Source organism: Empidonax traillii, unplaced genomic scaffold (genome assembly GCF_003031625.1).
Source record: "Empidonax traillii isolate 1590-97213 ecotype Southwest subspecies unplaced genomic scaffold, ASM303162v1 scaffold612:size571257, whole genome shotgun sequence".
In the NCBI taxonomy this organism is placed as follows: domain Eukaryota; kingdom Metazoa; phylum Chordata; class Aves; order Passeriformes; family Tyrannidae; genus Empidonax; species Empidonax traillii.
The window spans coordinates 124,654-140,060 of record NW_020955805.1 but is presented as its reverse complement, the minus strand read 5'-3'; the positions used below and the strand labels follow the sequence as shown (position 1 = coordinate 140,060).

The 15,407-nt window shown below is 36.5% G+C and overlaps 1 protein-coding gene across 1 annotated transcript in view; it reads right to left on the bottom strand.

Moving 5' to 3' along the window:
• WDR35 (WD repeat domain 35) overlaps nt 1–15,407 on the bottom strand; it is a 44,421-nt gene that overhangs the window by 2,453 nt on the left and 26,561 nt on the right. Inside the window, exons 14-26 of the mRNA XM_027898656.1 lie at nt 15,229–15,298; nt 14,436–14,489; nt 12,781–12,890; nt 11,072–11,282; nt 10,417–10,497; nt 10,149–10,285; nt 7,814–8,017; nt 5,740–5,886; nt 4,510–4,642; nt 3,441–3,551; nt 2,169–2,333; nt 1,078–1,218; nt 135–291 (exon numbers count right to left, since the gene is read on the bottom strand). Of these exons, the coding sequence (XP_027754457.1) occupies nt 135–291; nt 1,078–1,218; nt 2,169–2,333; nt 3,441–3,551; nt 4,510–4,642; nt 5,740–5,886; nt 7,814–8,017; nt 10,149–10,285; nt 10,417–10,497; nt 11,072–11,282; nt 12,781–12,890; nt 14,436–14,489; nt 15,229–15,298 (1,721 nt within the window). The remainder of the gene's footprint in view (nt 1–134; nt 292–1,077; nt 1,219–2,168; nt 2,334–3,440; nt 3,552–4,509; nt 4,643–5,739; nt 5,887–7,813; nt 8,018–10,148; nt 10,286–10,416; nt 10,498–11,071; nt 11,283–12,780; nt 12,891–14,435; nt 14,490–15,228; nt 15,299–15,407) is intronic.

The following is a 15,407-nucleotide window of genomic DNA, read 5'->3' as shown; positions in this document are numbered from 1 at the left end:
TTTGGTTTAAATTCCATGGATCTATTAAGAACAGAAAAAAGCACCAACTATAAATGAAATTATGTGCTGTGCAGGTGCTGTGCAATTGGAACAGTTTCTTGAATTTCTTTACTGGGTTAAAAATGAAGTCCTACCTGTTTTAAGTGCTGCATCTACAGACCCTTTATAGAGCTGTTTTTGTGCAAGTATGAAAAAATGGTAAGCCTCAGCTCCTCGCCAAGCATTGTCTGCAAAGCGATTAGTTGAAGAAAGAACATCTTCTTCCAGCAAACCAGCCAAAGCTGAAGCACTCTGAAAACAAAGCAGTATCACAAGTAATTTTTATATGAAACAGATACAGCAGGAAATGGGGATACATGAAAAGAACTTTTCTATACTTGGTGATTACACCGCTGTCTGTGTTAACTAGGGGAAATATAAATGGACCTAAAGTGAACATTGTCAGGCGTTTTATACAGAGCCCAGGCACAACATATGGTGCAGATTTTCAAAGATAAATATTGTATACGTGTGTACAAATATATTTTGTGCACATCTGCAGACCGGTTCATACTTTGGATTAATACTGCATTTCAACACCAGAGCTCTTAAAACTTTGTCTAAACGATTTCATTTGGGCATATGAAGTTGAATGTGTGAGCAGAAAAAAAAAATGCTTCCATTCGTCTCCCTCATATCTGGAGCCATCTCCCTGCTAAGTTATAGGAAAGATAACTTAATCTAATCAGAGATCACTCTTTGGGATAGATACTTACTACTAAATGACATGGAAGTGACCCAGTCTTGCAGGAAAAAAAAAAATTCCAGAGTTTCTTAGTAGGGTTTTCATTGTTACAGTGCAAATACTAAGAAAAATACATTAAACTTGGGAAGAAAAATATCTATTCATATATATGATTTAAATGTTTTAAAATAATACTTAAAACAATAGGTCTTCATGTAAGACTTGTTTTAAGGAAAGCTTTGTTCTAAGCAGGAAAAAGGGTTATTAGAAAAACATTATAGCCTCCCATAAAGTTATTTATGCTTTATTCTAGGTAGCACATACCAGAATTCAGAAAGGAAAAAAGACACTACCTCTGAACTTTTCTCTTTGACTTTTCCCCTTTGTGCATTTTGCATTTGTTCATGGCACTGTTCCATAAGTAAGGCTGATAACACATAAAGCTTTTTAACTCGCAAAGGTTTTGTCCTTTTCTTCGACTCTTCATCTGCAATCTTAAAAAAACAAAACAAAGGGATTTAAATCTCTTGGACAATTGCATGCTTGTTCAAACCTATGAAATCACGCCAAAAAATGATTCTGCCTTTAAATGTAATAATTTAGACTGCAAACATAACTATAAATGAAAATGTCAAAGTGAAGTATGCACATTATTCTATATTTATTTAGCTAACATGTATATAAAGCCAGATTCTCAGGAAGGATAAATCAGTGTAACCATGTATAAGTCTATTGACTTAGTATAAAAATAAACTAAAAAATAGCAATTTTTAAACACATACCTAGCTTTCAATAAGGTCTGGTGGTTTTCCCAGGAAAGAAGAATGGCTTTTGAAAGTAACATATATATATATACAGTGCTATAAATATTTGCTGTAAAAATTACACATCACTCTTACAGACTTCAAGTTATGTACAGAAATCTCTGCAGCCAATCCAAATCTAAGCAACTTAAAGCCCACCACAGCCATTTCTAATTGAAGGCACTAATTGAAGAAATAACAAAATTTAATGTCTTAAAGTTATTGACATTGCTATTTTTTTAAAAAAGGAGATAAAACTAACTCACATAACACATAAAATAGTGTGGACATGGCAGCCCTGGCCAGTCTACCATACTTCTTTACTAGGCAATGCAGAGCAACAGGACCTTTTCTGAGGTGCAGTTCATCTCATACTGAAGTGAAAGACTCAAAATAAAATAGATGATGTCCCAAAAGTATCGTCTCCATTGGCTACAGAGGACATCAAGGGTAACTATTACAGAGACACTTGGACTCTGGGAGTTGGATTCATATTTGCAGTATCCTGTATAATGGCATCTGCTCATAGCACAGACATTGTTAAAACTAAAATAACCCCAAGAGAATAAAAGCAGCGTGGAAGTAGTAAGAGCTAGTGCAAAAAAACCAGTTACTTGACACAAAAATAAAACCTATGATACCTTGAACATGAGCTTAGCAGCTTCAAAGAAATAACTGGCTTTACGATACAGCTCTATAGCATCAAGGATTTTATTCTTTTCCAGCAAATGACTTGCATATCTGGCTAACAAGGATCCAATCTCTTTCATATTGTGGTTTTTAGCCAGCTCCACAGCTTTATTCCACTAGAAATAAAAGGAGACAATTATTAACCTAATTTTTTCAAATACATTCTCAGAACAAGCCAGTTAGCCATGAACAGACTGCTACATTTGTGTGCAATACTTCATCGCCATTTAGAACCAGACTACTATAAAATTAACATAAAAAGCAAGAGAATACAAATGCTAACATCATTGCCAATCATGTGATGCAGCAGGCCTGTGAAACAAATGCTGGACTTCTGTCCAAAACCACATACAAAACAGTTGCTTCTGCTTTGGTAAAAGCTTTGCAAAATCATTTCAATGCAGCTCATAGCTGGACACATGGATTTCAACACTTCTGATATTACTAAAGCCAGACTCTCAAAAGCATGCCTAAAAGAGGACTTCAGCCCAGAAGCTTAAAGCACACAGTAACACTTTACTTATCCTTCTATACACCTCATTTTGTCTGTGAATTTTCCTGATCTTCAACAGTTTGGCTACTGTGTTTGTCTCAGATTAAAAGTTTGGCAGGACTGAGAGTCTTAGCTGAATCTCACACCTAATAGGTCTTCAGATCCATAAACTAAGACATTGTTGATATAAAGCCAGCCCTAGCCAGTCCTGCCATTCCCATACATCAAGTTCCTCATAGCCATCCTCAGTTTTTCTTTTATTTGTGTCAACATAAACGTTTGCACAGCTAAGTCATACCAGGAAACAGCTCTAGATGTAAACATACAGATCAATTTTCAGTTCAGCTTTTTCCAGCTACATCCTCACTCAGTCACAAATCCATCTGCATCTACACAAAGGAGGGGGATGTAGAAAACATCCTGAACAGACACCTATCTCTTCTCCAGCCTTCCTCCCATTCCATCAAGAGACAGTATGGCCCAGCTCCAGAAAGGCTACAAATGTCTGTATGCTGAGCACGCTGAGCACACACCCTGCATGTGCCTTTCCACTGTCCCTCCAGTGGCCTAATCTTAATTTCGGAGAACTGGCTTAACCCTGAAGTGTAAGTCTTCCAGAAAATGTGACAAATCAGACTCTTTACAAGGACTTGTGTTTAACTGGGCTCTAGGACAGAAATCTCACAGTTAAACTGGTACTGGTAAAGCAGATGATCTCCTGCTGTTTTACCTGGTTGAGGTGTACACAGGTATCCACTGCATCCTTTGGTTGATTACATTTCAGAAAGGCTGACACAGCTTGTTCACACATCCCCACTCGTACAAACATATAAGCTATATCCTGCAAAAATCATCAGCACCATGTTAAATTCACTTCCACATTTTTAGTACATTGTGTACTTAAATTGTTTAATTTAATTTTGAGAGTCTGGGGAAGGGGTTGTTCACTTCATTGATCCTGTGAAGGCATCATGCACTGTTGCAAATATTTAGAACAGTGAGTGTTTTTCACACACTCCTTCTAAATTCAAAAAAGCTATTTTAAAATTTTTCTTTCAAATCAAGTCATACCAAAGGGATTGTATTCTTAATGTTTAAAGTATTTTATGAAACTTCGCAACTACAGTGAGGTTAAAAAAGAAAGTGCTAGGTCTTGCTTTACTGAAAATGGAATTAAAAGGAGCATGTTTTGCATTTTTCAATCATTTTGAATTAATCAACGATAGCATAGTTTTAAATGAGCTATTACATAGTAGGTCATATCCTGCTATACATAGAACAGTTATACCCTATACATCCTATCCCACCTACTTTTCCTCCTTTGAGATATCTTCAATTTTCATTGTACATTAGTATTCCCACCAGAGTTATCATGTAAGAAGTTAAGGATAGCAACTAGGAAGGGTTTAGGGGGAAAAAAAAAAAAAACAACAGTGTAGACCAGATGACAGAATGAAAGGTAAAGTAAGTGACCATCCATGAGTGACTTCTCAGTGAAGCACAGCTATTTCAGAGAGAAATGGCACAGTCTGGGGAGAGAAACTGCCCATGTGGCAGTAAAACATGATGAACAATTGGGCCTTTCTAGGGAACTGAGACAATAAGGGAAAGGAATAGTAATGGAGTATGAAAACAACAGCAATATTGGAGAACAATACCACAGTAACACCGGTATGCTTAAGTGAGTAGGTCATAGGCTGCATTCCTTCTCTCTTCCTTAACCCTCCCAAGACGTGATGTTTTAAATAAATAGTTGGGTATAAATAAGACAATGAAAAATAAAGGTGCTTTTTGCTTACAGGGAGCAATTTATGATTCTCTGGAAGTGAGTTGGCCAGATTCTCCAGTCCTTGGTAGTCCTCTAGCATGTAGTAACATTCAGCTAAACGTTCCTGATTTCGTCCTTGAATGTAATACTGTACAGCATTTAACCTAATAGGACAAAAAAGATGTGGTGGCTTCTGATATATAAGCACAAGTGAAGTTTTTAATTCTGTAAGCCTTTTGCATTTTGAAATTTAAAATCACATTACTTTTAACATGTAGCTTTCCTTGGAAAAACTTTTGTAGCTAGAATTTCACTGTTTTTCTAAAAAGTACTGCAAGTTTTAATTTTCAGAGATCATTATGTTCAAGTAGCCCCTGACTAGCATAAGGTTAGAAAGTCAAGGAATCTTAAAACTATAGATCATAGAAGGTAATGGACAACTTAAAACTAAACCTTCCGAAAGGGGCTTTAGCGTTGTGCCTCTGTGTTTTAAAATGCAAGAACTGAGACCTCTAAGACCATTCTACAAAGTTACCTAAAACATCTAAAAATCAACTTTCAAAATCTAATTACAAGTTTTCAACTGCTTTGGGATACAAGTTCTTTGCGATGATACAATTCAGGTAATCACAATACACAGTGGAGCTGTGGAACTCTGAGACAGAGTTAGAAGGCAACAAGAAAAGTGCATGAAAAAAATTCTAGGCAAGTTATTAACTAAGAAGGCATTACCTCTGGCTCACTAAGTACCTGACTGCAAAATGTGTTCCGCAGAAGTACTATTACGGGTGTCCACTGTCCTTAAAATCTTCATTGGGTGCCCAGTTTGGGCAATAGCTGGAGACAGATCCAGGTCATTAAGAACTCTGGACCTTTTCAAATATTTGTGGGTTGAAGCACTCTAAAAAATTCACTGATGTTTAATAATTCTCTCCTACCTTTAACTACTTTTTTTTCTTTAATACTTTCTATATCCAACCTAATACAACTGTAGAGGTATTTCTCTTTCCCTCCCATCCTTTGAAACAGAGACTTCTGGCAAAATGTAGATTTTTATCACCTTCATTCTTTAGACAGCTGATCAACAGCTCTCTATTTATCTTATCATGGAACCATAAAGGTCTGAGCTAAACCTCAGCATTCCAAAATTATCCCATGTACTGCATCCTGATGTCTGTCCCTCCTCATAAATTAAGTCTTGTCATCAGTTTAGTAATTTTCTTTGTAATTTCCTTCTTACTAGTTCATCTACAGAACATACCACTTCTGACGGTCTGCGAAGTAGTCTCCAATAGCATTGTGTGCCTGTTCCAGGAGGGCGTCATCCGAGTCCCCTGAGCCAGATCTCAGTAGCTGCAATACCCGAAACCAATCTCCCAGTTTGATCCGGAGACCAATGGCAAGATCTCTGGTATAAACCAAAAATAGCAGGGAAAAGTCAAAGACAGTAAAACAGGTAACAAAAATCCTGAGAAAAGCATCCAACAGTATTTTTATGTTCTTAACCAGCACTACAGGTACCACAGTGATCCCGCCCAGAGATCTTGTTTTGATTTTAAACACTATTCCATGAAAGCAAATACTCAGAGAGCTCACAGGTTATTTCAGACCTATGCACCTCCTTATTAGACACACTCCTGTGAGGAGTTAAATGAGCAGCTGGTGAGACACTTGGGCTGATGTTACTTCAGGTTCCCTCTTACTCTGTTCTGTATCTTTCATGCTGACAACCACGAGAGATGGCAGCGGCTGCAAAAGGCTAAAGGCAGGAGGAAGATGAGGGTAAAGGCCAAGGAGTGAGGAATATGAATAATGGAGGCTAAAGCTGATATGAAATAATGTGGATTTCAGAGACTTCTCTTTCAGATTCAGAGTGACTTTAGCTAAAGGAGAAAGGATTCAGATGTAGCTTTTTCCTTTTTATTATTTTTATTATTCATGCATACATATGACTCATTGTGTGCCTGTCTGGCATGTTTTTCCATCAAGAAGAATAATTCTATATTACTTCATATAAAAGTAATTCTGCAGGTGCATAGCAAATAAATGGGAGAGACCTATACACGTCTTGTAAAAATGCCCTCAGCTTACAAATGAAGGAAGGCAATAGCAAGTCAGTGCAGTCAGCTAAATAAGACCATCTATCTAAAACCATCAAAATTGTATTTGAAAAATAGATTTATTTCATCCTGATTTATGGTAGATCTTTCTCAGGATTTTTCTAGTGGTGAGGAGACACATAATGTCAATACAGAATTCCCGTATTCTCACAGCTGGAGAATAAGATGCTCTACTGTTGAAGAAACCAGTTAAAAGAAAGTAAGTTTTTGACTTCTGCAATCCTATAATGTCCATATTTCTCTTCAGCCATGTGAAAAGGAATAAGCCATATTTAAAAATCGGTGTTGCAGCATGACTTAAGTGCTCAGAAGGCAGTCCACCTCCCCAAAGCAATATACTGCCGTCACATAATTAACCATAGGCAAGAAAGTTTTCCATTACCAGGCTCTACTGGGCATCTCTCCCCAGCTCCTGCCTTCTCCCTCTGACCCCCACCATCCTGTCCCCCTTACTGGGAAAGAGGAAGGTTTCTCATTCTTACAGCATGAAAGAATAACTAATGTTTTTCTCCATCATTCCCTGCTGTTTTTCATGGCTCCATTAATCAAAGCTTAAAAATTTCACGTGTGCATAAGTGATTCATGTTTCTCCATGTTTGACCACCATCTACAGGCTACACTGTACAACTGCTGCTGATGATTTATCATTACCCTTTTTCAGCAGAGACAGTGCTCTAGCTAATTGCTTAGTGTCAATTTATATTCCCAGCAATACTGTAATTTTGCTGTTTGTTTTCATTCCTGAGAAAAAATTCCATTGATTGGTCCACAGTTTCATCCAGAGTCCTTTCTGTCTCTCCAGAGATTACAGTTCATTAAAAACTCTGTTGTTTGTATATGTAATTGGGAAGAATGTGTACTTGGCTACTAGCTAAGACCAACAGCACATAAATTAAACATTAGTTAAGATTGTTTGTAGTTTTGGAATCCCAGCTGAAATACTGACAAAATACTTGTGAAAAAAAAATCTATAAAACACAGCACTACCTAGAACAGCGGAGGTTTTGCAACCAGTTTGGAATGCGCTGATTTACATATAGAACTGGTTAACTATGGATACAAAAAAAAATATCTCCACTTGATCCTTTAATGTCTTTTTGCAGAAACTGGTAAAGACTCTTCAGGGCTAAAACAGCCATTCCTGATTTAGGCATGTTTGGGTTTTTTTCAGACTTTTTTTCTTTATTTGCTGCTGAGATGATTCCATGCAATTACCTTCTGTCCATATCCAGATACATTCTTTCAGCTTCTTCAAATCTGCTAAAATAGGCTGCCACTTCTGCTTGCTTCATGGACTCACTCTGCAGGTTGCCCAGACACTTCACAAATTTAATACCTTGATAATCTTTGCAACGCACAAAAGCTTGTTCAGCCATCTGCAGATCCAGCTTCTGAAGAGCAGCTTCAGCCAGGAGACGCCTGCATGAAAAACAAACACAACAGATGGAAAAGCAGCTAGACAGTAAATTAAATGAGGATCCATTTAACTACTAATTATTTAAAGAAGACATTTAAGTTATTGCAAGGTATTGTTTACTAGCTAATCTTAATACAGTTGTGTAACTGTTCCTGTGACATGTCCAGTACCTTCTCAGGGAAAGATGTTCAAGCCATTGCTAATGTTCTTTTTTTCAGCTGTTCAAAGGGACACTGGCTTGGGAGGAATGGGCAGGATTTGAGTGTTACCTTTGTCTTACATGAAATGGGTTGCTGGTCTCAACGCATTAGATAATTCTACCTATGCATTTGTCATTGCTTTATCCTTGATGGCAGCCTCAGTCTAAAAGCCTCCAAGTACATTGGCCATGACAAATAAATTATCCTTCTGATCCATCTGGATGTTCCTTGTCCTGTTAGGATGGCAGTTTGGGAGAGCAGGGAACTTTGGGAAACCTTGTACTGGTACTGCCCCGTTGGTTAGTTCTGCAAATAGTGAACTTCTACCTGCAGGCCAACCTACACCAATCAGGTGCTTGAATAAGCCCTAGAATTCTCTGGAAAAATCAGGCTAGTTAAATTTAGCCTGGCTGATTGACACTGAAACAAAGTCAGCACAGGAGGGCACTGACAAAAACAATAATATTGCTGCTGTATTCAGTGACCTAAGCCGTGCTTAGGCAGTACCTACTCCGTATTTTGGAACCAATTGACAAGGTTGGTATCAATTCAACTCAAGTGCTCATCACTGACATCATAGAAATCAAGAGAAGAACAGTATGGCAAATTTAATCCATCTGCTAAACACATCATCCTGTTTGTTGCATTCTAGAATTAAGGGCACTGTCCTGTTCTGATCTGGAATTTATTCACTTTATATCCAGTACTTCTAATCCATCTTTTCTTTATAAATATGTGACATGTGGTTTCTTGCATAATAAAAATAAAGTTCATGGCAATTTTGGAACAGAATTTGATGTGTATTTTGTGATTTTACAGTATAAAACTTTTACTGAGACACAGATTTTCAAAAATAATAGCAAAAAGCATGGATGACTTCAAAGCTCCAAAAATCTTCAGCTAGCTCAAGAAATTAGTAAAAATGAAGATTCACAAAACTGACACTCAAGCTAATAAAACTACAGTATTATTACAGAAACTTTCAATACGTAGCTAGCAAATCCTTTTTTTCAGAATTAACCTTCTGGAGACAAAACCACAATAGATAGGAAGAAATTCTTTGAGGGACAAACTTAAAGCAAGCTGTCTTGGCCAGTCTTTCAGCAACGTTAAATTTTCCTCTGAACTGTTAAGAATTAACAGCCAAACATCCAATCAGTTAGCTTCAAAACAATGAAAAAAAATTACTAAAGACAGGTACGGACAAAGAAACAATCTCCACAGAGTTAGAGAATTTGCATCATTCACCAAGAAACTTGTCAATGAAGTTTTAGGTTCTGCTACTCACTTTTCATTAAATTACTTACTGAGGCATTTCCAGAACTCCTGTTTTCACAGGTTTATTCTTATATGTTTGTTATGCAGGCTTTTCAACTATAATAGCTAAATCCATGTTTAGTTTAAGCATCTCCAGCTCTCAGATTATGTCTGAGATGCTGCAGCATAACATGATTAACATACCCAGCCCTTCTCACTTCTGCCCTTTATGGCCTGTCCAAAATGCTACAAGGTTAGTCAAACAACTCTTACCTTGTTATCATTCTGATGATCGTTAAAACCTTTACTGGGTTTTAAGCACTTGATGACCTCAATCATCAAGGTTCAATAGCAAATATATAAATTTAATTTTTAATTTAACCAACTGTCAGTTAGCTTTCTGCCAGCTTTTTTATTTCCTTTAAATTTATCCCTAAAAGCAGGGAGCGCTGCATTTAGGGGCTCATACAGCATAGAACCTGTACCCTACACCCACTGCCATGACACACACCACATGCCTGCCATTCCAGGTACTCCAACATTCATAAAGTCTTAGTGCATACTGCTTACCTGGTTTTAATTTGAGGTTCTGTAATTTCATGCTAGATCTGTCTGAATAGTAAAAGAGTACAAAAGAGCATAAATTTAAACCAAGTTGGCTTATAAGCGATTTTACCAAAGTCTGGGATGTGGATTGTCTTCTATGAATTGGGAAGATTCTTCAATGCCAACTTTTTCAATCAATGCTCGACTGTCTCGTAATGACCGGATCTCGAAATTGATGATGTAATCTTTGTTAGGGTGTTCAGGATTCTAACATAATGGATAAAGAAACATATTTTTATTCCATGGGTCCTTTGTTTTCACCCAACATAGATATATACTGTTCAAATCATTAAGACAGACACCAACTTTTCTTACAAAATAAAATTAATTACACTTACCTTTAATATTTCATCCAGAAGAACAGATTTGATTTCTAAATCTTCAAAGTTGCAAATATATCCAGATGTTTGTATAGGTTCCTTAAAGTTAAATAAGTTACAAAGGAATGAACTTGTATTCTGTCTGATTAAATCCTAATCAAATCTGTTAAGTGTACATATAAATACATTCATCTCCAAACTAGGATTTAATTGTATTTCCAGCAAGAAACAACTACTAAAGTCATTAACATTATTGACAATTTTATAAACACAAACATCATAAAAAACCCTCATGTTTTCTGTAATTAAATTATGAGCGAGACAAACACCTATTATTTAGAGTAAACTCAACTGTGTTTTACAAGTATCTCTACTAAAATTGTATTTGTCTCCCAAAGCATACAAAGACAATATGCTCCTGAAAATATGTCACACATTTCATAAAAATATGACAGCATTTTTATGTTTCCAGGACTGATGGTTCATTTTAGTTATTTGTTCCAAAACAACATTCCCACATGAGAGTTGGGAAGATTTTGAGACTTCCAGATGCAAGTTTATATAAACACTCGTCTAACTGAACGGTGAGCACAAGAATAGTGCTATTCAAGAAAGCGCCATTAACTTGTGAGCAAACTTGTAAAATGAACAGTTTACTCATGTTAACATGTACCTCTGGATCCAAGTTTCTGAAAACATACATTCTTGTTTTCTCCATCATTGCAAACAAATCTGGGTTATCTTTGGCCCATTTCATGTCCCAGACATCTTTGCGTTCCAGTTTCAGCTGCTCCCCTATCACCTGCTGTCCTGTGCTGTCTATTGCCCGCACGTCCAGGTCAAAGAAGGTCAGAACACCAGAAAGGTCTATGATAGCGAGACGACTACAGACAAACAAAGGAATAAAAAAACAAGACAGCTAAAAAAAAAACCCACTATTCAAGGCTGGATATCTGAAATAGCTCTCAAAACTGGCACCGTATAATTCTATAGATTCCATGAGAGGCCATCGTGTGCCAAAACCAGCACAGATGCATATGATTTTCATTTATCTGCACAGCGGAGACCAGAGACATGGAAACATCTGCTCACAGGATCTGGCCCTGCAAAGGCTCTGAAATATGCCCATTTTTTCATCCAGCATTTTGAAGACCCTTAGTACATTAGATATCAAGTTGAGTAAATCACAGGTTCTGCCCCTCGCCAAACTTTTCTTGACAAAGACTAAAATTAACAACTGAACAGAACTTGTTTTACTTATTTACTAGGAGGCAACGAAGCACATTATTAAATTAAAAAGTCAGTGTGGTGATGTAAACTCTTAATTCCTAAAACAGGATTCCTTACCCTTCTACAAAGGGTATTCTTTAGGTTTTTTCAAGGTTAAAAAAGTATAATCCAATTAATCTTTAAAGTAATTTAAAATAGGGGAAAAATACAATTTCTAAAATGTTACATTTGAAAATTTCCAGTTACATAGGTCTTCAGGGAATCCTAGTAGCCTGTATTTACGACAAGGCTGTTTTAGAAGTATTTCTAAATAATGAATGGTAGACACCCTAAATCACTATTAAAATTTCAAAAGCAATTTAGAAAATTAACTTTAAAATGCTTATGGATCTGAGCGTTTTTCCCAAGCACAAAGTCTTTTAGGAAAGAAATAGCTTTGGTTCAGAACAAAAGGAATGTGGCTCTGACTTGATCACACTGCCTTTTGAGTGAAGCAATCTATTTTTGGGCTATACCTAAAGAGGCAAGAGATCCACACAAGCAATAGGAATTTTGTTTGAAATTATAAAGATATTTTGAAGTGATTAAAATTGCCTTGCAAGTTCTCTTTAGGCAGTATATTTTTGCCTTTTCTGCCAAGACTCTTGTGTGCTTATTTGCATAAAAATAGCTGGGAACTAGAAAGCCAGTGGCCATTCAGTAGAATCCCGACTCACTAGAAGCATTGCCACCAGTTACAGCTTGTAACAATGGAAAATTAATATGGGATGAACACACTTTCCAGACATTAGAAGGACAGGGACATATAAAGAAGTCTTGGGGATATAAAGTTTCAGGTTATAATATAATTTTGTCCTTTCATGATCACAGGAAGGTTATGCTTGGTTCATCAAATAAAGATATTTTCATGTATACAGGGTGTAAAGCATAGGAGAGCTTTACTAAGAGCAGTCTCTGATGACTGTCCATAATTAGTAATAAAGAAACAGTTAAGCAACCATTAATAACAAATAAAATTAATAGTTTATATTAAATTAAAATTAGTACATAATTATTATAGAATTATATATTTCATAGAATTATTATTTTCACAAATTTTAGGGCTTTGTTTTGGAATTGGATGGCTGTGTTAGAAGCAGATCTGTAACTTACCTGGAGTTGCAGTTCAAAGACAGCTGATAAGCACGACAGTTCAGGATATAGGTCTGCACTACAGCCACACTAGGGAGACTGTATCTCTGAATAGTGCCGGACTCTCTTCCCTAGGGAAAAGTGATCCTGGCTTAGCAAGAGAATTTTTCCATCAGTATACTCTTTTAAATGGTTTTATTTATATGCTGTCTTAGACAAAAGAGCTTTTGGATAAGTGACAGAGCACAAGTGGAAAGGGGGAATATTATCACCCTGAAAGTTCTGAATTCTGCTATTTAAACAAGATGCTACAATTGACAGATCTGCTTAAATCAGTGATGTTAAAACAAACAGCTCTAGTCCACGTACAGCCCACAGAACAGACCCTGTGAACTTCCAGACATGGTCTACATAACAAAAAAGAACAATCAAAAGATCCTTGTCCCATGCTGGGACATTTAAAAGGAAAATGCTGTAAAATACACTGGTTATTCACAGGCTTGAGTAACAGGAAACAAATCTAAGTACTGATGTGGTTTATCTTTATTTTGCTGAATGACACACCCATTCCCTGTGTCAAGACACTATCAGGCCAACAGTCTGAAAGGAGTTTGACATCTCTGGACTGAAATGGTCACTGCCACTGTTTTGTCATTGTGTTTCCGTAGACTGAACAACACATCCAGCTTGGTTTACCTACTGTTTACCTGCTGTTCAACTCTTATGCTGCAAATGAGTCAACATTAAACTTTAAGGTAGTCCAAACTTCATTCCTTCTTTTCTTTTTTTTTTTGCCCCCAAAGCCACCCCTAAGATCCTCAGTGTAAATCACCACCTTTGATTTTTTCACATCTGTATGCGCTATAAACTAAAAAGCAGATTTGGTCAGAAGCATTAGAAAAATCCAACCACTGCAATATGCGTTCACCTTCAGCACATTTATTCAGATTGGATCTCAAAGGCATTTCCTCTCATTCTCTTCCTTCTAACCAAAGACACTGATTAATTATTGTCTGTATTTCATTTTCTCATTCCTATTCTTCAAGCACAAACAGAATCCTATAGTTACCAACTAACCATCATACTTTTTTCATTCATGCTTCTTCTCGTGACCCATTGATTTTGTAAAATCCAGCAAAGGATATAACAAACAACAACAACAACTAACAGCTCAAGTAGAAACATGGGAAAACACCAAGGTCTTTCTTGGTATGTGGATAAAATGAGGAAACAGTGTTCTTTTTCTATCTCTGTTCTGCTCACTTAGTTACTAATACGGATATAGCAAACTACCATACATTATACCATTAATATGTAAATAGAGAAACTTTGTAAATCTTTGTGTCTAGAACACAGAGGCTAAAAGAGACTTCCCAGAACTCAGACTACAGAATTAAATCTTAACCTGGATTTTATCAAACCCTATGTATAAGTATCAGCTCAGGCAACTAGTCTTAAATTGTGTTTCATAAGTTAGCCCTCCTAAGGAAAGAACTCAGGTTAACAGAAGAAAGTGTTAAAGTTCTTTCTGGGGAAGTTAAGAAAGAGAGTTTGTCTGTATAAGTTCTAAATTCAAAAATGCTTTGAAATTATGACTGCTTATGACATTCTGCAGAAGAATCTCATGCTTACAAGCACAAGGAGCAATTAGGAGTTGTTTTAATCACGTAACTTACCACAAGTAGTATCTTATCAGATGCTGTTATTGCACAAATTGGATCTCTTGTTCCCTGAAAGTATACAAGCAATATCAGTATCAGTTTTACTGCAAAGGTAAGAATACACTGCTAAAAAAAAAAAAAAAAAAAAAACGAAAAAAAATTTTTTTAAATATAAAAGAATGTTGCTAAGTATCCACACGAAAAGGGGATATCAAACCTTGTGAGTATACAGTGTATGGATGGGTTTATGACATTACTAGCCTTTGTTATGGAATACTGACAATAATATTAACAGTTTCATTTCTTCTCCTCCTCCAGAAAAACAGGAAACAAAAAATATAACAGGTGTTCAACAGAAAACACAGGAAGGCAACTATCTCTGACTTGTGCGCTCTCTAATTAATTTCAAGTATATTTGTAGGTACAGCCAGCACTCACACACCACATAAAGTGAAAATGGCCAAAAATACTAGAAAAGATTGCAAGGGTTATTGAGTTTCAACAAGCCTGTATGTTGTTGAAGAAGAGCTTTTTCTGACCGCGAAGACAGCATATAGATACTTCACCCCAATTATACTTTTTCCACATTCCCTACAATTTGCTGTGTATTTCCAGTAATACATAATGACACCGTAACAGCACTAACCAGAGGGAAGAAACATAACATGCGCAAAAAAGGTAAGAATGAAAAAAAATTTTAAGTAAAACCACTTCTACTAATGAAAATCTATGAAAATAAATAAAGCTAGTGACTGCTCTTTCAAGCTACCAGTGACACCACAATAAACCAGTTAAAAACATCACTCACTTCAATAGCTCTGCTGTAATCAAGGCGTCCATCTCCAGATCCTGAAGAGGTGTCATCAATATGATAGATCCTGTAGAAAAAACAAGTCCAAACAGAGGAGCGTTTTTGGTAGCACATAGCTATCTCCAATCCTTGGAGAAGAAACCATTGGAATTGGAAAAATAAAAGCTATGCCTGTT